This window comes from Conger conger, chromosome 13 (genome assembly GCF_963514075.1).
Source record: "Conger conger chromosome 13, fConCon1.1, whole genome shotgun sequence".
NCBI lineage: Eukaryota > Metazoa > Chordata > Actinopteri > Anguilliformes > Congridae > Conger > Conger conger.
Genome location: NC_083772.1, coordinates 23,357,994 through 23,382,619, shown reverse-complemented (window position 1 = coordinate 23,382,619; position 24,626 = coordinate 23,357,994). Strand labels below are relative to the sequence as shown.

The 24,626-nt window shown below is 50.4% G+C and overlaps 2 protein-coding genes across 3 annotated transcripts; one reads left to right on the top strand and one right to left on the bottom strand.

The window, feature by feature from the left end:
- Window positions 1-168: 168 nt before the first annotated feature.
- On the top strand, window positions 169-5,760 carry nsun5 (NOP2/Sun RNA methyltransferase 5). Its single transcript, XM_061216692.1, has 10 exons — window positions 169-421; window positions 658-777; window positions 894-1,065; window positions 1,591-1,699; window positions 2,026-2,164; window positions 2,806-2,921; window positions 3,218-3,396; window positions 4,042-4,243; window positions 4,621-4,797; window positions 5,319-5,760. The coding sequence occupies exons 1-10, from the start codon at window positions 329-331 to the stop codon at window positions 5,458-5,460; spliced, it is 1,449 nt and encodes a 482-aa protein (XP_061072676.1). The 5' UTR covers window positions 169-328; the 3' UTR covers window positions 5,461-5,760.
- Window positions 5,761-6,639: 879 nt separating this feature from the next.
- On the bottom strand, window positions 6,640-23,214 carry pom121 (POM121 transmembrane nucleoporin). 2 transcript variants are annotated; one of them, XM_061216691.1, is made up of 13 exons: window positions 22,633-23,214; window positions 20,531-20,746; window positions 18,325-18,504; window positions 17,781-17,858; window positions 17,215-17,389; window positions 15,512-15,597; window positions 15,233-15,312; window positions 14,860-14,984; window positions 12,351-12,450; window positions 11,750-12,061; window positions 10,062-11,543; window positions 9,491-9,571; window positions 6,640-9,351 (listed from the first exon to the last, which is right to left on the bottom strand). In XM_061216691.1, exons 1-13 carry the CDS (start codon window positions 23,187-23,189, stop codon window positions 9,254-9,256), a joined length of 3,570 nt encoding a protein of 1,189 aa, XP_061072675.1. In that variant the 5' UTR covers window positions 23,190-23,214; the 3' UTR covers window positions 6,640-9,253. The 2 variants fall into 2 exon arrangements, with proteins under 2 accessions (XP_061072675.1, XP_061072674.1); XM_061216690.1 differs by having other exon boundaries at window positions 15,512-15,594; window positions 22,633-22,919.
- Window positions 23,215-24,626: the final 1,412 nt, after the last annotated feature.

Here is a 24,626-nt window from a genome sequence, read left to right as displayed (position 1 = left end):
AAAGTATATATTCATATTACTATATTACTGAGAGCGCGGGCGTCATTTTCCCCAAGGCCTGTGTGTAATGCTTACTTGAACTGATCTGAAAGGCAGCTAATTTACATGAAATCATTATTTTTCTGTGAGGCGAAAACGGTGAGAATTCATAAACGTTAACCGATGTGTCGTGAGTGAAGTTATGTTTGCAGCAGTCCGTAAAGCAATATAATGGATTGCGCTGGCATGCCATGCGTTATCGTGGTTTCTATAGGTTGCCAACAGCAAGTACTGTATCATTAAACCCCAAGACGTTAATTGAGTAGAAGTACATCCAAATTAATGCACTATGGCGTTATATTTAAAAGCTGCGGAGATACTCGACAAAGTGGAGCGCAAGGAAGGTGCTGTTAAGACCTTGGTGTACGACAGTAAATTTCAGGTGAGATGATCAGAGTGTTCATTATACTTCCTAGCAATAACGTTACCTGTAAAATCAAATGGTCGCAGTGTGATGTAGTGTTAAACAGGGGAACTAAACACAAAAACACGGTTCTGTCATATTAATTTTTGACCAGGAAGTATAGAAAACAACAACATTTAACCATACTTCTGGAGGAAACCGTAGCTATTAGCTGTCCAACGTAATAACGGTTCGTTTTGATGTTTTCTTCGCAGAACATCAAGCAGCTCTTTGCCTTGGTCTGCGAGGCTCAGAAATACTCCGCCGTGCTTCAAGACATCATCACCGCGACCAAACTGCTCAAGCACACCAGACTTAAAATGAACTTGGCCAAAGTAACTTTTAATACCTTTCATGTCTTTATCTAACATTGCATGCCTCAAATTAAGTGCATTTGCGTTGTCACCGCGGTGCGTGCGTAAGCGTCCGTCTTCCTTCGGTCCGTTTCCAGGTTCTGGTGTACGACCTGCTGATCGGACAGGGGCTGAAGTGCGGAGGGAGCTGGAAGGCGATGATGATGAAGCACCGCTCACGGTTGCAGTCTGAGCTTGCCCGTATGAAAGTTCGGAAGAAGGTCAGCCGCAACCAGGACCTGCTGCCCCCGAGCAGCCGACAGAGCGAGGGTACGCTGCTCCCGAGTGCCATAACGACTTGCGTGGGCACTGACAACTGGGGATCCAGAACTCAGGGCTCTAGTCTCGAGTGCTCCCATTTTACTAGTATAGTACCCTGCTGAAGAAAACAGCTCAAGCTCGGTTTTGAAACGGCTGGTAGCTGGTTGACCAATTCAGACCAGCTCAAGCTGTGCTTCCAGTACTAGCTGGTTGACCAGCTCATACCCAGCTAGACCAGCTTTGTGAGCAGCTCATTCCCAGCCTGATCAGCTCAATTTTCAAGCTGGCATAGCTGGAGTTTACAGCAGGGTACTACAAACAATTGATGTGAGCGAACTAGAAGAGTAATGTAGGAACATGTCTACTAATTGGGATGTATTGGCACACTCTTACAACATACAGTTTCGAGTGCATTTGTTCCTTGGAAAATGTTATTGTAGAGCCCTGCTACTTCTGTAGATTCACAGAGATCGTAAAAACTCCAGATGATTGCTGTATATCTGATTGTATGATTTGAATTGGTCTGTTCCACAGGCAGTCAGCTGCCACGCTACGTGCGTGTAAACACACTGAAGACCACTGTGGAGGATGCCATAGACTACCTGAAGAGAGAAGGATTCATGTATCATGGGCAAGCTGGCAGGTAAGCCTTGAACATCTACAGATTCAACTTTGTGGCAAAGTCTGCAGCAGATGTTATTGGTGTCCTTATCATAGGGGCTAACTTACATGACTGGGATCTGGAAGGTTGGTGGTTCAAGCCCCAGTGTAGCCATAATAAGATCCATGCAGTTGTTGGGCCCTTGAGCAAGGCCCCTATCCCCACATTGCTCCATGGGGGATTGTCCCCTGCTTAGTCTAATGAACTGTAAGTCACATTGGATAAAAGCATCAGCTAAATAACTACATTAATAATTATCATGACTGGGTTAGTCTGCATAAGAATGGTCACTGTTTTTGCCTCTGCAGGATGGAGGATCTGAAGACGTTGTGTGGCAAAACGTTTATCAGAGACCTGCACCTCCCCGAGCTCCTCGTGTTCCCACCCAAAATAGACTTCCATGATCACTTCCTGTACCAAGCTGGACACATTATCCTGCAAGACAAGGTGTGAATCTGTGCGCACTCCCAAAATGAATGCGCTTCGTTAGAGTGAAAACCAACAGGATGGTCGATCTCCAGGAACAGTGTTGGGCAGCCCTGCTCTAGCTGTTAAATGAGGTGTGCTGTGTTAGGGTTGGAGTGAGAACATACAGGACAGTAGATCTCCAGGAACAGGGTTGGGCAGCCCTGCTCTTGCTGTTGAATGAGGTGTGCTGTGTTAGGGTTGGAGTGAAAACCAACAGGATGGTAGATCTGCAGTTACAGGGTTGGGTACCCTATGTCCTTATAGCGAAGGTACATGATTGGGACCCAGAAGGTTGGTGGTTCAAGCCCTGGTGTAGCAATGATAAGATCCACACAGCTGTTGGGCCCTTGGGCAAGGGCCTTAACCCCACAATGCTGCTTAGTGTAGTTAACCGTAAGCCATCTTGGATAAAAGCTTCAACTAAATGACTAATGTAATGTGATGTGATGGGAAGTTTTAGTCTCACCTCTCTGGTTGGTGCCTTGCATGGCCGTTGGTGTGCGAGTGTGTGTGAATGGGTGAAGGAGAAGCATGAATTGTACAGCGCTTTGGATAAAGGCGCTATATAAATGCAGAAATTTCACATTTCATTTCTCTGTTCCTTTCCTCGGTTGCTGCAGGCCAGCTGTCTCCCTGCATACCTCCTGAACCCCCCTGTTGGGGCGCAGGTTCTGGATGCCTGCGCCGCCCCCGGCAACAAGACCAGCCACCTGGCTGCCATCATGCGTAACAAGGGGTATGGGGCACGGTTATATTCAACTCACTGCTGGGTCATACAGGGATTGGAATTAACCTACAGCTGGGTCAAACAGGGCATGGAATTAACCCACAGCTGGGTCATACAGGGCATGGAATTAACCTACAGCTGGGTCATACAGGGCATGGAATTAACCCACAGCAGGGTCATACAGGGCATTAAACTTTTCATCCACTGGCCAGAGTGGCCTGTGGTTTCTAAAAAAAAATCACCTTTTAAAATATAACAGTGCCCCTTCAGTGAACATCACCCCCCTACCTTGTCTTACCAAACAGGAAGTTGTTAGCATTTGACCTGGATGCGAAACGCCTGGCCACCATGAGCACGCTCCTGCTCCGGGCTGGGGTCACATGTCAGCAGCTAGCCAATCAGGACTTCCTGAAGGTGGACCCGGAGAGTGCAGAGTACAGCGGGGTGGAGTACGTCCTGCTCGACCCCTCCTGCAGCGGCTCAGGTAGGGGAGCAGGGCCTAGTTGCTAAGGTACATGACTGGGAGCCAGAAGGTTGGTGCTTCAAGCACCGGTGTAGCCACGATAAGATCTGCACTGCTGGTGTGCCCTTGAGCACAACCTCTAATCAAATGTAAATCGCTTTGAATAAGTGTCAAATCATTTATAATCATTTTTTATTATTTATTAGGATGTGGGATTAAAGAATGACTGTGAAACTTGGGTGTGCTAGAATGCTGTGTATGACTGCGTGCCCCCAGAAATGGTGTGTGCGCGCTCCTCATGAATGATGTGGTGTGTCTGTGTGTGTGTATCCCTCAGACATGGTGTGTAACAGTGTGTGTTCTGCGCTCCTCAGGAATTGTGTGTGTGTGTGTGTGTGTGTGTGTGTGTGTGTGTGTGTGTGTGTCGTGTGTGTGTGTGGGGCTCTCCCCCTTAGGCATGGTGTGTTTTCTGCGCTCCTCAGGCATGGTGTGTAACAGTGTGTTCTCCTCAGGCGTGGTGTTTAACAGTTTGTGTGTTCTCCTCAGGCATGGTGTGTAACAGTGTGTGTGTTCTCCTCTGGCATGGTGTGTAACAGTGTGTGTTCTCCTCAGGCATGGTGTGTAACAGTGTCAGGCGTGGGGTGTAACAGTGTGTGTTCTCCTCAGGCATGGTGTGCCTGCAGGATGGCTCCTCTGAGCCCCTGGATGCGGGGCGTCTCCAGGCCCTGGCTGGGTTCCAGCTGCGCTGCCTGAACCACGCCCTGCGCTTCCCCAAGCTCCGCCGCCTGGTCTACTCCACCTGCTCCATACACACGCAGGAGAACGAGGAGGTGTTGTCTGCCTGCCTGAAGGAGAACCGGAGATTCAGGCGAGTCAGCGTGGTCTACTTGACCTGCTAGTGAATTGGTGACTATCAGCCCTGGGTGAAATTTGTAATCGCTTTGGATTGAAGTATTTTTCTCCACTTTACTGAGCTTGTCTGGTGTATTGGAACCGATGAAATACTGCAAAACTTCTGTAACTTGGCTGAGGTTGGCTCAATTGCACCAGGCAAGATCAATCAACCACAGAAGGAAATTACTTGAGTCCAAAACAATGACCCCAGGTCTGGAGAACACCATACAATGGCAGTTAAAACAGTCATGGAAGAGTCAGTTAATCACCGTGATACGAGTGGGAATCCTACAAGATGGTCAGAATGATCCTCGTTCCTGACTGCTCCTCTCTCCCCGTCTCCCTCCCCAGGCTGGTTCCCCTCCTGCCCTCCTGGCCCGAGCGTGGGCTCGCTCCCCTGCCCCAGTGCCTGCGGGCCAGCCCTGCCTCCACCCTCACCCACGGCTTCTTTGTGGCTGTCCTGGAGCGCCGTGCCGAGGGGGAGGAGGAGGAAGAAGAGGAGGGTCCAGAAATGCCCTCGCCAAACAGGCAAGTGACTTTTACTGACCGTACAGCTGAGAGCATCAGCCCTGGGGCCGGTTCCACAAAGCAGGATTACCGAGTTCACCGGATAACTGCACTGAGTGAAACCCTCAAAGCACGATTACGGAGTTAGCTGGATAACTGCACTGAGTAAAACCCTCAAAGCACGATTACGGAGTTAGCTGAATAACTGCATTCAGTAAAATCCCAAACCCAGCCAAATCCAGAACATGGACTGAAGCTAAAAGAGCTGCTCTGGATTTTACTTTGTGCAGTGATCCTGCTTCATGGTCTCAGACACAAGGGGAGGCTGCTTATTAAGACTTTCCTAAAATCAGAAGCCAATTCAGACCCAACAAATCATTTTAAATGAGTGAAATCACATTGATCGTTTAAATTCTGAGAAATCAAAAAAAAAAAAAGGCAGATTAGTCATACTTGACCTGAGGCTCATGTTACCTTAAGTTTAAGAGCCCGAAAGGTGAGGTTTGGTAATTCCTAACCTGATTGGTCACTGTCCTTCACAGCCCTCCAATCAGCGCGGAGCCCCAAGTCACCAGTGATGATGAGGTACAGGAGCCCGTCGCCATGGAGACACAGCCAGAGACGCCGATGGCCAAGAGGAAGAGGAAGAACAAGAGGAAGAGGAAGAACAAGGCCGTAAGCTGAGGGCAGCGCGGCGGTACCGTCAGTACCGGAGGACAGCCTGAATGCCGCCACGGCGGGAGAGACGAGAGCGGTGCAGCCAAACGCCTCAAACCGGGACGTAGCGGGGACTTTTATTGAGACCTTTAAACCCCAGAGTGGGTGGGCACGTTGTTACGCTGCCAAACATCCAAACTGTTCCAGTCCAACAGGAATCATCATCTGTGGAAACACACCAGCTTAGATTGTCTTGGACTTTACCAGGTCTGTATTCACGAGTTCAGTGGGTCTGCATTTCTGCAATAGAAATCAAACTTAATTAAATCTGTGTGTGTGTGAAGTCATTTCTGATGCAAAGTAAATAGCGTGGCTAATATGCGCACGTGGGCCACCTGCACGACGGTTTATAATCTGAAATGGAGCCACGTTGAATGCCAGATCGTTGAATGTTTTAGAGTGAAGTACTCTGCAGAAACACAGATGACCTTTCAACTTCCCCTGAGGGTTGTCAGACCCCCCTCTCATACCTAAATCCGTCATTTCCATGGCGGTGCGCTTCCACAAGGCCCTCCAATCAGAGCACACCGCTGAGGAATGACCCCGCCCCTCCTTACCGAGACAGACCTCCCAGCACCAACATTCTTCCGCATGAAAACCCCCACACACACCCCGTATACTCTTCCACATAAAAACCCCACACACACCCCGTACTCTTCCGCATAAAAACCCCACACACACCCCGTACTCTTCCGCATAAAAACCCCACACACACCCTGTACTCTTCCGCATAAAAACCCCACACACACCCCGCACTCTTCCGCATAAAAACCCCCACACACCCCGTACTCTTCCGCATAAAAACCCCCCACACCCCGTACTCTTCTGCATAAAAACCCCCCACACACCCTGCACTCTTCCGCATAAAAACCCCCCACACACCCTGCACTCTTCCACATAAAAACCCCCACACCCCAAACTCTTCCGCATAAAAACCCCACACACCACGTACTCTTCCGCATAAAAACCCCACACACCCCGTACTCTTCCGCATAAAAACCCCACACACCCCGTACTCTTCCGCATAAAAACCCCACACACCCCGTACTCTTCTGCATAAAAACCCCACACACACCCCGTACTCTTCTGCATAAAAACCCCACACAGACCCCGTACTCTTCCAAATTAAAAGTAGCTACATCGCAGTCAGATCAGACAGTTTTCCTTCTTTATTACACCTTCTGCAGCTAAGTAAAGAAAAATTCCAAAAGAGAACAATCATTTTGGAAAAGTTAAAACAAAAAACAAAAACAATAAAACAAAGCTATCTTTTTGTAAACATATTTGCCTCAGGGAGCCGGGCTTGAAGGAATTGAAAATAGCAAACTGCTTTAATACAAAAATATAGCTGTGATTCATCAGCTGATTTAAATAATTTCAATATCTGTTGCCTGCATTTAGCCAATCATCCGCTTGCGCATCATTCACACGATCCAATCAGCTGCTCGTCCAGCTTCTCAAACACAAGCTGGGGCACATTTTCAACCACAAACATCGTCAACACCAACAACACTTATCACCATCGTTTAAAGAGTATTTACAAAAACACTGTGTCTAAATATCAACTAAGTCATTCTCTACTACATGTCGGCAAAGGGGAAAAAAAATAAAAAGTTAAAATTTCTCACTAAAAAGAAATTTTGTTTTTATCTTACAAACGGTCATCTCTCCAACAATACTCCAGCTCATGGCTGACTTGAGTTGTTTTAACTCGCTGCAGAATACAATTTAACCATGCATCCAAAAAACATTCTTTAAGAAGTTTTAACATTAAATAGAAAGAAAAAAAAAAAAAAGAAACGTAACCAAAGCACAAATTAAAAATTCACTCTCAAGTCGGATTCATCCCCGCCCAGAATTGCAGAGCCCCACCCCTGACCCTGACCCTGCCCCGGCAGGAGATCCACGCGTCCGGCACTACCAACGCGCCGCCAATCGCCCAGCAGTTCCTCCAAACCAGACTCTCTGAGGCACACGAAAAACAAACAAAAAATCAAACACCACTTCCTTATAGAGTAGTACTGGATTAGGGAGGGGGAGCGGAGTGACAGTCAGAAGATGGGTACATATGACGGGGCCTTCGCTCATACCGTCTGGGGGAAACGGTGTTCAGTCCAGTGCAGTGCACATTGCTGTCCACAGGGTGGCAGCACTGAGCAGAAGACGCTAAAATGCTTGCAGATGTCTATGGGGAGGCGAGCAGAGCGGATGACAGCGAAGCCATTAGCGGTAGCACACACTTTAGCAGCGAGGGGGGGGGGGGCAGAAAGAGGTAGTCTAGAAGAGCAAAGCAGCAGACTAGGATCGGAGAACAGGGGTGGGTGGGGGGTTTGTGCGCGCGTGTGTGCGTGTGCGTGTACGCATGTTTGGGGGGGGGTTAGTCCAGGATCATGCTGCCTCTACGGAGAGTTTGGAGAGGGTGTTTCAGTTTTAGGCTGCGTATTCGCATTTCATCTGTTCCAAATGAGTGTAGAATGGCCTCTGCTTTCGGGAACGTTATCGTGACTCAATAAAGGGATCTGCAGAGCATCTGAAGAGACAGTTTTGCATCTGTGCCCAGCAGAGGGCACTGGAGAGGGAGTCAGGAACAGCACCTGGGGAATAGAGGCTTACCATAGCTGTACCTCATCCGTGCACTGCTACCTGCAGTCTGAATCTCTACAAATAAAAACTCTACCACTTAACTACGGCTATCATACTGTCCACAAACTGTTAATCTAACACTTCACAACACTCCACCCAAATGCCGTCTGCTCACCGTCAGAGAACACAGGTCAAAACACGCAAAGGCTACCTTTCCAAAACAGAAAAATAAAACACACTTTTTCCGAAGTAAGCACACAGAGTCTGCTATTCTTTGGAAAACAAGAGTTTTAATGGAAATTACCTGCTGAAAGTATCACTCCAGAATCAGGCTTGTGACATACCTTGCATTATTTACACAACAATCGAAAGATTTATAAACGTAAAAACTTAAACATTCCCATTCAGTAAGTGATGCATGAATTATACACCGAGTGCAAAAGCTTTTCTTACTTCTATAAATGTTCCTATTCCTGATCTTCTCCGCAGAAAAACCACGGCCAAAGAAATACCAAGAAGTGAACGGCAACAGAACCGCCTCAGACGGTTTCCTCCACAACACTCCCAGAATACTCAGCCGCATTACACAGAAAACCAGACCAGAGTAACACGGTTTACACAACACTACCCTCCTGTCCACACTGCCAGTGAGATGAACACCCTCGCCAACCCTCCCAAAACGTACAATACAGCTGTGGTAAGCACTAGGTGTGCAGTAGTGTGTGCCCAGGTGGGGGAATGCAGCTGGCTGAAGGCGACTGCGATGGTTTGGGGACTTGATGAAGGAGGAGGGGAGAGGGGTGTAGGGCAGCACAGGACAGGGAGCAGGTTAGATTTGTACAAAGTTTTGAGTCCAGGTTTGAAGTTTTTTTTTTTTTTTTCATTTTGTTCAAGTAACCTTGTACTGTTGTAGCCTGAAGCCCCCAACACCCGACACCCAACCCCCCCAGTCCCCCAGTGTCTGGAGCCAGCACGGGACCCACAGAGGTGACGGGGGAGGGGTGGGGGGGGGCTTCTCCGTCCAGGCGGGGCGGGGCGGGGCAGAGGCGGGGGCGGGGGCAGGTAAGGGGGCAGTCTTCAGCAGCAGTTCAGCGCACCCCGCCCCTCCTCCTCCAGGGTTTTCCCTGGCCTCTAGGCCCACAGGGGGTGGAGGCGGCTCTCTCTCCCCCAGCCACGGCTACTTCTTCCTGGGGTGCTGTCTGCGGGCCTGCAGCCTCTGCCTCGCAGAGGGCTTGGATCCGGAGCCGATGGAGAAGGAGGGAGTCGGGGAGGCCCCTGGAACAGAAGCCAAATGAAATATTCACATTAACATATACCCAGACCACACCAAACACGCACCAGCTGGTGTACAGAGACACTGTCCAATAAAATCACAGTTTATTCAGACAGGTGTAAGCTGGTGTAGACAGCTTACCGAATGCTGCGGGAGAGAAGCTGGGGCTTCCAAAGGGGATGGGGGCTCCAGTGTTCTGGCCAAAAGCGGGGGTGGACGTCCCTGTGGGGGAGACAGACAGTGAGCACCTAAAACTCCAATTTCACCCCAAACCAGACAACCTTCTCCCTTCAGGTTCAGTTTGTGAAGAACAGTGGCCCTTGGAGGCCATGAGTTTACCCATCCATTATTCAACCCGTTTATTCCTGGTCAGGGTTGTGGGCGTGCTGGAGCCTATCCCAACATGCATTGGGAACACTTTGGACTGTGGGAGGAAACCGGAGTACCCAGAGGAAACCCACACAGACACGGGGAGAACATGCTTTCAGAGAGGCCCCACAATAGGGGCTGAAAGACAACAGAACTGGTGAGTTCAACCAAGACTCAAGGTAAAATAAGCCCAGCGTAAAATAAGTCTTACTACAGAGAAAGACAAGGACAAATTATCTCCCAAGGATGAAAATCAGGTCTGGAGAGAGGAATAGGACTCCAGTGAGATGTTAGGGGTGTGGGGGTGTGGGGGAGAGTGGGTGAGTGACAGTGAGTGACTCACCGAAGGCTGGCTTGCTGTCTGTAGCGTTGTTGGCTCCCCCGAAGGCGAAGTTCTGGGGGAGGCCAGGGGGGTTGGCCGGGGCGGGGGTGCCAAACGCACTGCCTGCCACTGCTGCCCCGAAGTTAAAGCCCCCCGAGGCAGGCTGCAGGGGGGGGGCCTGGGAGGGTGCGGGGGCACTGGGCTGGCAGGCCGGGGCCCCCCCGAAGGAGAAGGTGGGGGCCGGGGCGGGGAGAGGGGCAGCGCTCTGGGTGCTGGAGCCGAACGCAAAACCCGCCGTGGCCGCGCCAAAGGCCGGCTGGCTGGGCGTGCCGAAGGAGGGGGCAGATGTTGTGGCGGCCCCCCCAAAGCTGAAGGGTGTGGCCCCAGTCCCAGCCCCCGTCCCGCTCGCCCCGAAACCAAAGGGCTTGGCCGCGGCCGGCACCGCCGGTGGGGGTGCGGAGGGGAAAGCCGCAGGTCCGTCGAAGGCGGGCTTCCCAAAGGTGAACGCCGGCTGGCTTGTGGGGGCTGGGGTGGGGCCTGTCGCCGTGGAAACGGGTGCGGCGAATCCCCCGAAAGTGCTGGCGGGGGCAGCGGTCTGGCCGGTGGGGGCGCCAAAGCTGAACGTCGCCTGGGCGGCGGGAGGGGGGGCCGCTGTGGTGGCTGTAGCCCCACCAAACTGGAAGGGGGACGGGGCAGCAGTGGTGGAGGTGGGGTTGAGGGTGGGTGCTGTTGTAGCGGCGGGCGTGGCCCCAAACTGGAAAGAGCTCCCGTTGGAGGCGGGGGTGGGGGCAGGTGCGGGGGCAGAAACAGAGGGGGCAGGGGCTGCGTTCCAGCTCGCGAACAGCGACTTGGCGGGCGTCTGTAAGGTGGGTTCAGAGGTCGCGGTGGACTGGCCGAATATGGAGCCACTCTGGGATGAAGCGGGAGCAGCCGGGGTGGCGTTCGGGGGCTGGCCGAATGAGCTGCTGCTGCCTGTCGCACTCCCGAAAATGGGTGTGAAGGTGGGCAGAGCCGGCGTGCCGGCAGTGGTGGTGGTGGTAGGGGGCGCTGCTCCTGACGCCGCCCCGAAAACGGCCCCGAAAGCCGAGGGCCGAGGATTAGCCGTAACGCTAGTGGTTTCTGTGGCGGTGGTCGCTGAAGAGGAAGAGGAGGGGGCCTTCACCACACTGGACAGGCTGAACGTGGTGGGCAGCACAGAGGCAGATGACTGTGCGACCTGGGGCAAGACCTGGGTGAAGGCAGAAGTTGACACTGAACTCGGGAGCTGGATGGTAGGGGCCACAGCTGCGGAGGACTGTGCTGGAGTCAGGCTAGACTGCACCAAGGTCAGGCTAGGCTGCGCGGGAATCAGGCTAGGCTGTGTCAGGTTCAGGCTAGGCTGTGTCGGGATCAGGCTAGGTGGTGCCGGAGTCAGGCTAGGTTCCAGCTTCACTCCTCCAGAACTCAACAGTGAGGGTGTCGGGGCAGAAAGGCCCGTCAATGCCGTCCCACCAACAGCAGGCCCTGAGGGAAAAAGAGCAAAGAGACTCAGAAAATGCAACACCTACACACTGCAAACGGGCGCAAAAACACAGAACCCGGAACCTCCAGGAGTTACGAAGCACAAAGTCCAGAAGGAACGCCAGAACATAGGATCAAGTGTATGTACAGAGTGTGTGGCCACAGTCCCTTTGGACAGGAAGTGAGGTGAAATAAATGTGAGCTCAGACCTAACGGTGAAGGGCTGTCCTTCATCTTCCTCAGGGACTCCAGGAGGGGGTTGGGTAGGCTGGAGGCGGGGGCAGCAGGAGCCGCAGTGGCAGTGGAGGAGGAGGTGGAGGCCGGTGTGGTACTGGCTCCGGCCGCTAGGGAAGGCCCGGGGGCAGGCGCTCCGGAGGCCGCTGTGGAGGTGGGAGCAATAGAGGGGGAGGCGGTGGTGATGGAGCCCAGTAGCAGGCCTCCAGAGGTCGGGGGAGCCAGGCTGGCAGCGGGGGCTGCGGGGAAGGTCGGCATGGCTGGGGCAGGGGCGGGCTTAGGCGGCTCTGAAATGGAGAAAACTGGAAGTTATTGGCCGTGTTCCAAAAAAGACAATTTTCTCTCATTTTGAAAGTAAACTTTTTGCTGAGTTAAACACTGAGGGGGTGTATTTCACAAAGCAGGATTATCAAGTTAGCTCAATAATCAAGTTAAAAAACGAACACAAAAGCTGCTTTTACACGGCACAGTTATCCAGCCAACTCTAATCCTCCCATGTGAAATATCCCCCAGTCCCAAGATGGAGGCGTCCCAGTTCTAATGAGTGTGATGCAAGGAGGTTAATGGCACACTGACCTGGATCCTCCAGGGCCTTCTTTATCCGCTCCAGGGCTGCCTTCTTCTCCAAATCCAGGTCTGTCACAGTGATGGTGTAACCCAGCTCAGGGGCCGGTGGCTGCAAAACATTTACATATTAAACTAACATATTAATTATTTTGCATTAAAATCAGGCCCATTAATCATTAATTAGCCAGCTTTCGACTTAATGTCCTGAGCACAGAGCCTCATTCGCATGCAAGAGAAAAGTTTATTAAAAAACAATCAAATACATGACTATTTGACATTCAACTAATGACTAATGGAATGATCAACGTAAGTCTGTTTGAGAATTAGTAACCTCCAGCGATACGGTCATACATGGGCCTTAAACGAATTTTCATAACAGGAAATCCATGGTTTTTCTTTTATTTTTGCTTTATTTACAGGTCCTTTAACAAATTGGGGTTATCATCTATGGCCAAAACCATCCCTCCCTCCATCCATTTTCTAGCAGCTTAATCTAGGTAAGGGTCGTGGTGGCAACAGGGCAGAGCAGAGAAGCCCAGACATCCCTCTACCTAGCAACTTCCTCGAACCCAACCCAAGGCAATCCCAGACCAGCAGTGAGATCCAATCCCTCCAGCGTGTCCAGGTGGACATGCCCGGAACACCCCGAAAGGGAGGCGTCTGTATCGGGCCAAAACCACCTCAACTCCTCAACCACCTCTATGAATAAGAAACACTTGACCTCGCCACCTGGGGCAGTTGTTCCACCGCTCTGGTCCCAGGAGAGGACTATAGCCAGACTTGAAGGTGCCAACCACACACACACACACACACACACACACACACACACACACACACACACACACACACACACACACACACACACACAGCTGCAGACCGTTCTAGTGTGCATCGAAGGCCACAGTATGAGGAGGTCAAAAGGATAACTTCGTTCACAAACAGCAGCGGCACCCCTACGTGTCCAAACCAGACACACTCCCGCGCCCAGCTGCACCTTAAGAACCTGATCATGAATACCAGGAACAGGAGGAGAGACTAGGTATGAGCTTGACTTAAGAATAGGAAGAATGCAAACACAGCTCTTGCTCCCGAGTGTACAGGGACCGAATGGATCACAGTAGCGACCCCAGCACCCCATACTCCCAAAGCACTTCTCACAAGACACCCCAAGGAACACGGTCATAAGCCTTCTCCAAATCCACAAACCACACGTAGACTGAGTAAGCAAATTCCTCCCCCACTCAAATATCTGCGAGAGGGTAAAAAGCTGGTCTGCTATTGCTTGGAAAGGATGGAAGCCGCATTGTTCCTCCTGGAACTGAAGTTCGACTATCTGTTGGAGCCTCCTTTCCAGTACCCCGGCATTCCAGTACCTCCCCCCTAGGGAGGATGAGGTGTGTGATTCCCCGATAATTGGATCTTACAGATGGGGACCACCACCCCGTTCTTCCACTTCAAAGGTGCTGCACCCAACCTCAATGCGATATTGAAGATTTGTGTCAGTCATGACACTCCAACAATATAGCCTTCAACATTTCTGGATGGATCTCACCCGCCCCTGGCGCTGTCACTGAGAAGCTCTCCAACCCCCGAGTGACGTCTGTCCCAGAGATAAGGATCTGATCCCCCCAGACTGTTCCAGCGCTCCCTCCTAGATTGAGTGTCTGTCGGATTTAGGAGTTCCTCAACACATTCTTTCCACCTTCTGACAATATGCCCAGTTGAGGTCAGCGTTACCATCCTTGCTGAGAACAGCATGGACAGCATCCCGCTTACACCACCTTCTCCAAGAAATCTGAATACACTGAACTGCTATCAAGTGCATACGCCTGTATAACGGTCGATTTTCCTCTCCATCACACAGTTGCATTGAGGCAACCCCCTCTTCAACTGCAGTAAATTCCAACTGAAGTGAGTATCCCCACTTCCACCTGGTGACTCTAACCCTGAACATCTACACCCTCTATCAAGTAGCTTGATTCCAGAGCCAACACAGTGCATAGATGTGAGCCCAACTATATCTAGCTGGTACCTCTCAACCTCCTGCACCAGCTAGGGGCCTTTCCCCACCAGTGAGGTAATATTGCACATACCAAGATTTAGTTTGTTGCCCGAGAAAGCAATGCCCAGGTCCACTCCACATGCACCCTTCGTCCATTGGGCTTTGCACCCTGAACTTTGTGGGTGATGATCCCACATAGTCCTTTCACCCAGAGCACGACAGATCGTTTTTGTGTGGGTCCTCACCCCAGACCTGTTCGCCTTGGGAGACCCTGCCAGGGGGTATAAATCTATGGCGACATGACTCTGACCACAATCCAGGAGGAGCACAAGGCAGCATTTTGAACTTGTGGGAAGGCAAACCGCAAAATAATTTTGGTCGATTTCAAACTTTGGGATATTAAAGGCAGAGAACAAAGAAAACTATTCTTCTGAAAAGCTAGTGCTTTTCCAACCCAGCTTTCACAGACTGAAAATGAGAGGAAATCACTTTACTTCATGAATCCACCCCACTTACCAGGGAGATGTTCTCCCCCCTCCGGCTGGGCATCAGTGGAATCTTCCGCTTGCGTTTTCCCTCACTGCCCCCGGAGGTTGATGGGGAAGTGACCACTGGTGCTGCAGGTGTAGGGGTGTTCTTGCCTGAAGATAATCACAAACCATTACACACATACACAGCAGAGAGGTTTAAGCCAGGGTTAGAGTCAATTCCAATTCACTTTCCATCAGTTTAGGATAAAAACTTGAATTCCATTAACTGAAAGATACTAAGAGAACATTTTTCACAAAAGCATGAACTGAATGTCAATTGATTTCCAGAAAATGGATCCAAGCCCAGGCTTACAACTCAGCGAGGTGAAACGGCAATCGCCTGAAACCTGGACGCTTACCTGCACTGATGGTCTGCTCTGCGGAGCTTGCGTCAGAAATGTCAGCAGGTGCTGCACTGGAGGACTGAGCCACCTCCTCCCTGAGTCACAAGAGCACAAGAGCTGGATGAGCTCCACACCACAGAACAAGAAGAGTCACACCACAGAGCTAGTAGTCTAACTTCACCACAGAACAAGACGGGGGTCCACACCAAAGAACAAGAGCTTCACACGACAGACAAGCAGGTCTATGGGATGTCCCATCGCAAGGGGGGCCGGGGGAATGGGGTGGGACAGTACCTTGGCTTTTTGGGGGGTCTCTCAGGGGTCTGCGGGCGGGACGATCCAGGACTGGAGAGGGGGGACAGGCTCAGGGTGGATGGCTTCTGTCGGATACAGTAAGGAATGAACGAATGAACAATTTAATCAATAGCACATCTAACCTCCAGCGGATGGTGACAGTCGAGCATTAACCACCAATTAGAGCAGGTAGGGCTGGGGCCAGGTACAGTACGTAAGGCTCAGGAAATGACTGGACATTCAATTCACTCATTGAAAAAATATAATATAATATTCTTTGACAGAATTAAGTGAATTTCAATTATCTTCCCAAATTGGAAAATAGAAACTCCGCAGAAGCAGTGATCAGTGCATGAGAATTTCCAGAATACCAGCCCAGATTTCAGTGCATTTACAGTCAGCATTTAGCATAGGTACTAAACCAGACCAGCTTACATAATCACAAGTACATAATAAAACATCTACAACCGCATTCCACGAGGCCGCACTTACTCTGACATAACATCCAATTATTACTAAGTATTCCTGCAATTTAAAACACCTGGCCAATTTTACCCTTCTTAAGAAGTCATTGACACACAGATTGATGTTCTGACAGTACCTTTCTCAAGCCTAAGAGAGCTGTGTACAGTCCCACCCAGGATTCGCACACACAGCCCGTTAACAAGTGGGGGATTCGGTTACCTAGCAACTATTCCCCCCGGCAGCCGTGATCAGGGGAATTACGGGTTCAGAGGAATCATTACCTCCGGCCCCTCCCTGCTATGCGTCAGGCCTCGGTCTCCTCTACAAGCGATCGCTATGGGGGATCATGGGTCAGCGTTAAGCCCATTTCAGACTATGGCACAACCATGGACAACAAAAACTAAAGTTTTCCATTTATACTCTGCCGAATATCTGTGATGAGGGTTCTATTGTCTCTATGGAAACGACAGCCGGACTCCTGACAGCTTGTTGGTTTTTTTTTAGAAAACAAGATGTGTCCATGACAACGACCTTCAGAGTTCCATCTGGCTGATCCAGTCCACAGCACGACAAAGAATGATGCTGTCTGTGACATAAGAAAATTCTAGGGGAAATTCGGGAGACCATTTTTGAGACCAAGTCATTTTCGTCATTTGACACAATAGGCTGGTAGACGCATCTCTGGCCAAAATATGGGGTTCAATATGGGCACGGTATGAGTACACTACGGGACGGGCTAGGGACGGGCTAGGGACGGGCTAGGGACGGGCTAGGGACGGGCTAGGGACGGGCTAGGGACGGGCTAGGGACGGGCTAGGGACGGGCTAGGGACGGGCTAGGGACGGGCTAGGGAGCGAGCCGAGGGTTCAGTGCGGGTTTGGGACGGGGTTGGGAGTTGAGTACAAGTTTGGGGGTTCAGTATGACTGTGGGGGTACAGGTTCGGGAGTTGAGTACAAGTTTGGGGGTTCAGTATGACTGTGGGGGTACAGGTTCGGGAGTTTGGTACCTGAGCTGCACCCTTTGAGGGGCTGTAAAAGCTGTAGATGGGATTTGGGAGTGAGTCGGGGGTACGGTATGGGTTTAAGATGGGGTTTGGGGTTCAGTGCGGTTTTGGGACGGGGTTTGGGTTCAGTACCTGAGCTGCACCCTTCGAGGAGCAGTAGATGGGGTTTGGGGGGGGTGGACAGGTTTGGGGGTTCAGAACGGGTTTGAGGATACAGGTTTTGGAATTTGGTACCTGAGCTGCACCCTTGGAGGAGCTGTAGGAGCTGTAGATGGGGTTTCGGATGGAGCCGGGGACCCCGCCGGGGGTCAGCCCCCACCCCAGGGAGCTCACAGACGAGGTGCGGGACCGTTTCATCTGGGACTCCTCCACCACCAGCGTGTTCATCCCTCGCTTCATTCTGCTCGGTCTGCGGAGAGGAGGGGAGAACGAGAGCGTGAGGGCTGAGGAAGAGGATGGAGCCTTCCTCCAAACTGCAGTTCATCGCCAAAGACACAGGACAACTTTATCCATATTCATTCAATTGTCATATTCATTACTCTTAATCCTTATAATAGCACAAATGCAACAATAAGTTCATTTCACCAAGAATCATTCAAGCTAAAATTCATAGATATTTCTCAGAGGTACACATTTTAGCTGGCACTTGATCACCCATCATCAGAAGCAATCAGTTTTTTTACTTATTTATCTGTATTTCAATGACATACATTTATATTTATGCATTTATTTTAGACATTTGAAGAGGAGCAGCATGTCAATGAAACCCCCCATCCAGGCACGCCACTCCCCACGCTCACTTGGGCACCAGGTGCGATGGGGTCCCATTGGTCAGGGGTTCGAAGGCAGATTGGGAACTCTCGCTGCTGCCATGGCGTCTGAGGGAGGGGGGGCACAAAATACATTTAAAACACACGGTGCTGTTTTTCCACAATCAATCATCACCCAAGCCCATCCTCTCTACACTCGGGTCATCATGCCCTCCCTCGCTGGCTCAGAGGGGGATGGGGGGGACAGAGGGGGGAGGGGGCATGGAGTGTGCAGCTACAGCAGCTAAAATTAAGCTCCAGCCTGCACACTGAAGTTTGCTAGCTTTTCTACCTCCAGTTAGATGCACACGTTGTTGTCAGCATGACGTTGTCTCCAAAAGGGTCCATTGAAAGCAAGTTTAGAACACACTTATAAAATTTTGAGAGAGACTCGTTGCACATGAAAAGCTCACTTCTCCCACGTGCTGGACCTGAATGAAAGTGTGAGCCCAGAGGGGAACGCCCTCACCTACTCTTGCTCGCTCAGAGGGGGACAGGAGGGGACAGGAGGGGACAGGAGGGGAGACGTCCTCACCTCCTCTTGCTCTTCTGGGCGCCCATGAAGCTGCCGTCCACGTCCTCATCCACCTCGCGCTTGCGGCTCTCTTTGAGCACGCTCAGAACCGTCTCCCTGGCGCAGGGGTCAGCAGTGGCCCCGACCCCTGACCCCAGGCCCGGGCTCAGGGGGGTCAGCGGGGAGGTCAGGTGATTCAGACTACAGGAAACACAATAAGCATTCATTTCAACTCAGCTTTATTTCTACAGCGCTTCTTACAGAGATTGTCAGGTAAATAAACCTTGCCAGTTGGGAAACCCTCAACCAGTGGCAAAAAAAAACAAACACAGAGAGAGAGAGAGAGGAGCGAGAGAGCGAGGAGCGAGAGAGCACACAGAGAGAGAGAGAGGAGCGAGAGAGCACACAGAGAGAGAGAGAGAGGAGCGAGAGAGCACACAGAGAGAGAGAGAGAGGAGCGAGAGAGCACACAGAGAGAGAGAGAGAGAGGAGCGAGAGAGCACACAGAGAGAGAGAGAGAGAGGAGCGAGAGAGCACACAGAGAGAGAGAGAGAGAGAGGAGCGAGAGAGCACACAGAGAGAGAGAGAGAGGAGCGAGAGAGCACACAGAGAGAGAGAGAGAGAGGAGCGAGAGAGCACACAGAGAGAGAGAGAGAGGAGCGAGAGAGCACACAGAGAGAGAGAGGAGCGAGAGAGCACACAGAGAGAGAGAGAGAGAGGAGCGAGAGAGCACACAGAGAGAGAGAGAGAGGAGCGAGAGAGCACAGAGAGAGAGAGAGGAGCGAGAGAGCACACAGAGAGAGAGAGAGAGAGGAGCGAGAGAGCACACACAGAGAGAGAGAGAGAGGAGCGAGAGAGCACACAGAGAGAGAGAGAGAGAGGAGCGAGAGAGCACACAGAGAGAGAGAGAGAGGAGCGAGAGAGCACACAGAGAGAGAGAGAGAGAGAGGAGCGAGAGAGCACACAGAGAGAGAGAGAGAGGAGCGAGAGAGCACACAGAGAGAGAGAGAGAGGAGCGAGAGAGCACACAGAGAGAGAGAGAGAGGAGCGAGAGAGCACACAGAGAGAGAGAGAGAGGAGCGAGAGAGCACACAGAGAGAGAGAGGAGCGAGAGAGCACAGAGAGAGAGAGAGGAGCGAGAGAGCACACAGAGAGAGAGAGAGAGGAGCGAGAGAGCACACAGAGAGAGAGAGAGAGAGGAGCGAGAGAGCACACAGAGAGAGAGAGAGAGAGAGAGGAGCGAGAGAGCACACAGAGAGAGAGAGAGAGAGAGAGAGGAGCGAGAGAGCACACAGAGAGAGAGAGAGAGGAGCGAGAGAGCACACAGAGAGAGAGAGAGGAGCGAGAGAGCACACAGAGAGAGAGGAGCGAGAGAGCACACAGAGAGAGAGAGAGAGGAGCGAGAGAGCACACAGAGAGAGAGAGGAGCGAGAGAGCACACAGAGAGAGAGAGAGGAGCGAGAGAGCACACAGAGAGAGAGAGAGAGGAGCGAGAGAGCACACAGAGAGAGAGAGAGAGAGGAGCGAGAGAGCACACAGAGAGAGAGAGAGAGGAGCGAGAGAGCACACAGAGAGAGAGAGAGAGAGGAGCGAGAGAGCACACAGAGAGAGATAGAGAGAGGAGCGAGAGAGCACACAGAGAGAGAGAGAGGAGCGAGAGAGCACACAGAGAGAGAGAGAGGAGCGAGAGAGCACACAGAGAGAGAGAGAGAGAGGAGCGAGAGAGCACACAGAGAGAGAGAGAGGAGCGAGAGAGCACACAGAGAGAGAGAGAGGAGCGAGAGAGCACACAGAGAGAGAGAGAGGAGCGAGAGAGCACACAGAGAGAGAGAGAGGAGCGAGAGAGCACACAGAGAGAGAGAGAGAGGAGCGAGAGAGCACACAGAGAGAGAGAGAGGAGCGAGAGAGCACACAGAGAGAGAGAGAGGAGCGAGAGAGCACACAGAGAGAGAGAGGAGCGAGAGAGCACACAGAGAGAGAGAGAGGAGCGAGAGAGCACACAGAGAGAGAGGAGCGAGAGAGCACACAGAGAGAGAGGAGCGAGAGAGCACACAGAGAGAGAGGAGCGAGAGAGCACACAGAGAGAGAGGAGCGAGAGAGCACACAGAGAGAGAGAGAGAGGAGCAAGAGAGCACAAAGAGAGAGCCAGAGGAGCAAGAGAGCACACAGAGAGAGAGAGGGCGCAGAGAGAGAGGAGCGAGAGAGCGCACAGAGAAACGAGACTCACAATGGGGAGCGTGCTGAGCTGTGGTCCGGCCGGGCGATCTTCACCGTAACGGGGCTGTGCACGCTGGGATTGTTTCGGGGGGTGAGGATGTTCTTCTTCCGGAAGCCGTGCCACTGGGCGGGGGCTAGCATGCCCACGGAGGAGCACCCCGGCTGGGCCAGGGGGTAGTGCCGCTGGGGCGTGATGGTGAAACGCCCCGCTGGAGCCACCGCCTCCCTGGGGGAAACACAGTAAATACGCACTAAATGCATGGTAAATGGACTGCATTTATACAGCACTTCGATCCACAGCGCTTCACAATTGATGCCTCTCATCCACCCATTCACATATAGACTCGTACACCATGCAAGGCTCGTCGGGAGCAATTGGGGGTCAGACTCAGTCTTGCTCAGAGGGATCGAACCGGCAACCCACCAACTGCCAGACGACCTCCCGAGCTAATGTTGCCCACCGAATGCAGCAAGAATGCACACCCAAAGATGAACAATCCACAAAGCAAAATCACACACTGCTGTCCATGCGATTCAATCTTTCAAACCCCAGTGTAATCACAATAAGATCCGTTGAGCTGTTGGGCCCTTGAGCCCGCATTGCAAGGGGATTGTCACCTGCTTAGTCTAATCAACTATCAGTCACTTTGGATAAAAGTTTCAGCTAAATGTAATGTAATGTCTCTCAGCACAATGCCAGTGCGTTTTTTTAACATGAACTTCCAGTGTGTTAGCCCTCCTGGTGTCCACAGGGTCACAACCTTCCCTAAACCCCCTGTAATAAATCCTCATCATTGACCTTTAAACCCAAATCAATATTTTTCATGTGCTCACCAATAAATTAGAGAATTACTTTTTGTACTTCTCAGTCGAGAGAGACAGGCTGGTCCACTAATTGTCACACTAATAGCAACAGACATGTGGTGCTTAACTTCAATTATACTTTCAGAACTTTTAAACAGACACTCTGTACCCTCATGGGGTAAAGTTGGGTAGCTGCCCAACACCGTTCCTGTGTGAAAACCAACAGCACAGTAGACGTGAAAACCAACAGCACAGTAGACGTCCAGGAACAAGGTATGGCAACCCTTGTGTACAGTTGTATATAAATAGAGAAAATGGCAATGTTTAACTTCTTAATGGTAGGGTGGCCGCAAGAAATGTCATCAAATTTCATGGCAAAATAAAATAAAAAAAAGAATTTGGGTTTTGAGAGCTGTTAAATTCAGGTCAGGACAACAAGGAGCCACTGACTTCCAAAACGATTATCTAAGGCAACGGATTTTGTGAACAAGGAAAAAAGTTACTACGACTAATTTCGTATAGCTAGACAGTGGTACAAATCGTAAAAAGTGAAAAATAAAATCGAAATTGCTATAAGACAATCGCCTGTACTTTTAGGGACTTCTGAGTGCGTGTCAAAACGTATAGTAGCTGAATAGTTTCTAAACAATTTCGCATCTGTACAAAGTGGTTACATTTTCTGTCAGACGCCGGGCTTGTTTACTAGCTTGACAGTTTTACTTGGCTAGACTTGACGCCTATCCGTGAATTTTGTGTTTAACAACTAGTTTGCTGTAGACTAATAGCAGTTAGTTACTGTGCTACTACTAGCTATTGAACGTTAGTAGCAGCTAACAGCCGGCATACCATAACAGGATGGAACACACCCGGCAAGGAACGCACAGCAACTCCCACATTTTCAAATCTTGGAGGGAAGTCTGAAAATCCGCATTGAATTGCATTTTTCATAAGCTAGCCAGCCACTAACCACACCGCTGCGCAGAAAAAAGCGGTTTAGCAAGGCTGTGGATCACAATGACTCTTGTGAGAAACCGGCTTTCTGACAGCCAAATAAGTGACAATTGATAGCCTAGCTAATGTTGCTCTAGAGCCGGCAGTCTGGCCGAATGTACAGATCGTCGCTAAATAGCGTTAGCTATTCTTCACGTGTTCGCTGGGGAGAATGCTACACGGCTAGCATTAGCAGCTAGCTAAATCAGTTTCCTGGCGCAACTGGTCTCTGATCAATGTAGCTAGCGCTATGTTACCCAACCAAACATGAGCTGTGGACAACAGAACAAGTACCCAGGACTCGTTTAACGCACTCACCCGAATGACAGTCTTCTGTTGGGGGTATAGACTGCATGGTTGGGTCGGGACAGCCGCTCTCGGAGCTCCTTGGTCTCGGCGCCACCGAGCCTTCCAACGGCCGAGGGGCTGTCTGGCTTACCAAGGTAACTTCCCATGAGTATGTCCCGTGGACTAAACAACAACGAGGCGCTGAGTTCCGACTCTTTTCTAAAAAGACCGGTGCTCGTGCGTTTTTCACCGGCTAATCCAACTGTATCTCTAAGCTCTCCCTTAACAAAACGACCCCTATTGACTCTTGCACTGACTCTCACACCCGACGGCACGCCGTTAGCAGTCTTCGCCGGCAACCAGCGTCTAAAAAGCGGCGGGAGGATCAGACTAGGCCGATGATGATGGCCTTCCCTACTGTGGAATGGCGAATCGCTAGTGTGATAAAAGAAAACGACACAAGAAATGGCAAGAAGTAACACGATATAAAGAAAAGTAGGAATAAAATAAAGAGCTAGACAGAGGATCGCGAGAGAAATCACCACCACAGAGATAAGCGCGATCCACCGCTTCTCCCTGGGAGTCATGGCGGCAGCGCGCCACCGGAGGACTTTAATATCCCACAATTCTGTGGGGGGTAGCACACCACAACCACAGATAAACGTAAACTAGAGAGAGCGGTTAGAGGCGGAAGTGAGATGTAGTTACACACATCCATCCGTGTAAATGTAGATTATAAACAATATTATCAATAAGGGCATTGCATATGTGTGACGTTATTACATTTAGAATAATAATTATCACCTACTAATTGTTAGAACACGTGATTTTCAAAATTTGAGAAAGAGTCTTAAAGTCTTAAAGTTAGCTAGCTAGCTAAGTTAATGTTATTTGCATTGGTAGCAGGTTAGAAGTGCCTAACACAGGCATAGCACATAGCGATATGATTGTTTCCTATGTATATTTTAGAGTCTTGATTATCACTTACTACTAATTGAAACTCACAGTATGCAAGTTCAGTACTTCCGTACAGTATGGGTAAACGGTTTGAGGAGTTTAAAAAATAAAGTCGACCCATTCTCTGGTGGAAATGACACCTTGCTGTTAAGCTGGTCCAGTTGGTTTGGAGATGATCAAGCTGGCAACACGATGGTCGAGATAGCAACCATGCTGCAAAGACAATGGCTAGCTGGTGGGCCAGCTTGGTACAGACCCACAGACACCCTTCCAGGTGATATCTGGAGCAGAATTACATTCTGGAGCAGAAGCTGCTTCCATCTACACTGCATTGGCAGGTAGATGGAATTTCCATCAGGGTTTGGCATGGTTTCCTGTGCCTCTGATGCAAGAAATGTGTGACTTGGGCCTTATATATGAACAAGAGGGAAATGCATAGGATAAGATAAGTAATAACACCTTAACCCTCATATTATGTTTACATTTTATGATGTCAATTTGAACTGACAAAATGGGTGTAAGAGAAACATATTGACACTGTGTGTGTCGCCTTGTCTCTCAAAAGTTGTATTAAAAATCTGTGAGAAAGTTCTCCTTTTAAAGCCTGAGGTGGAAGTTTGAAACCTGTATGGGAAAGTGCCACTCGATTCACACACAAAGAATTAGAGATGAAAATAAATGTAAAAGGTCATATATTTTCTTACTTTTTATACTGAGTCAAACTGACCCTTAAGTTGGTACAGGACCTTTGCAAACAGCATGATGTTTATTACATGCATTCGATCTAATCCCATCAAATTGGGGTAAACACCCCAAAGATAATATGGGGGTAAAACAAGTGCATTGACTATCAATAAAAATTTTAATTAGCCATGTAGCTTGTGTGGAAACGGTGTTCTTTACCCGTATCAAATTCATCCAATGTCCACACATTGAAAAATATTTGTGTGAAATTCCCATTTATTGCAGCATCCATCCATCCATTATCTTAACCCGCTGATCCTGAACAGGGTCGCAGGGGGGCTGGAGCCTATCCCAGCATACATTGGGCAAAAGGCAGGAATACA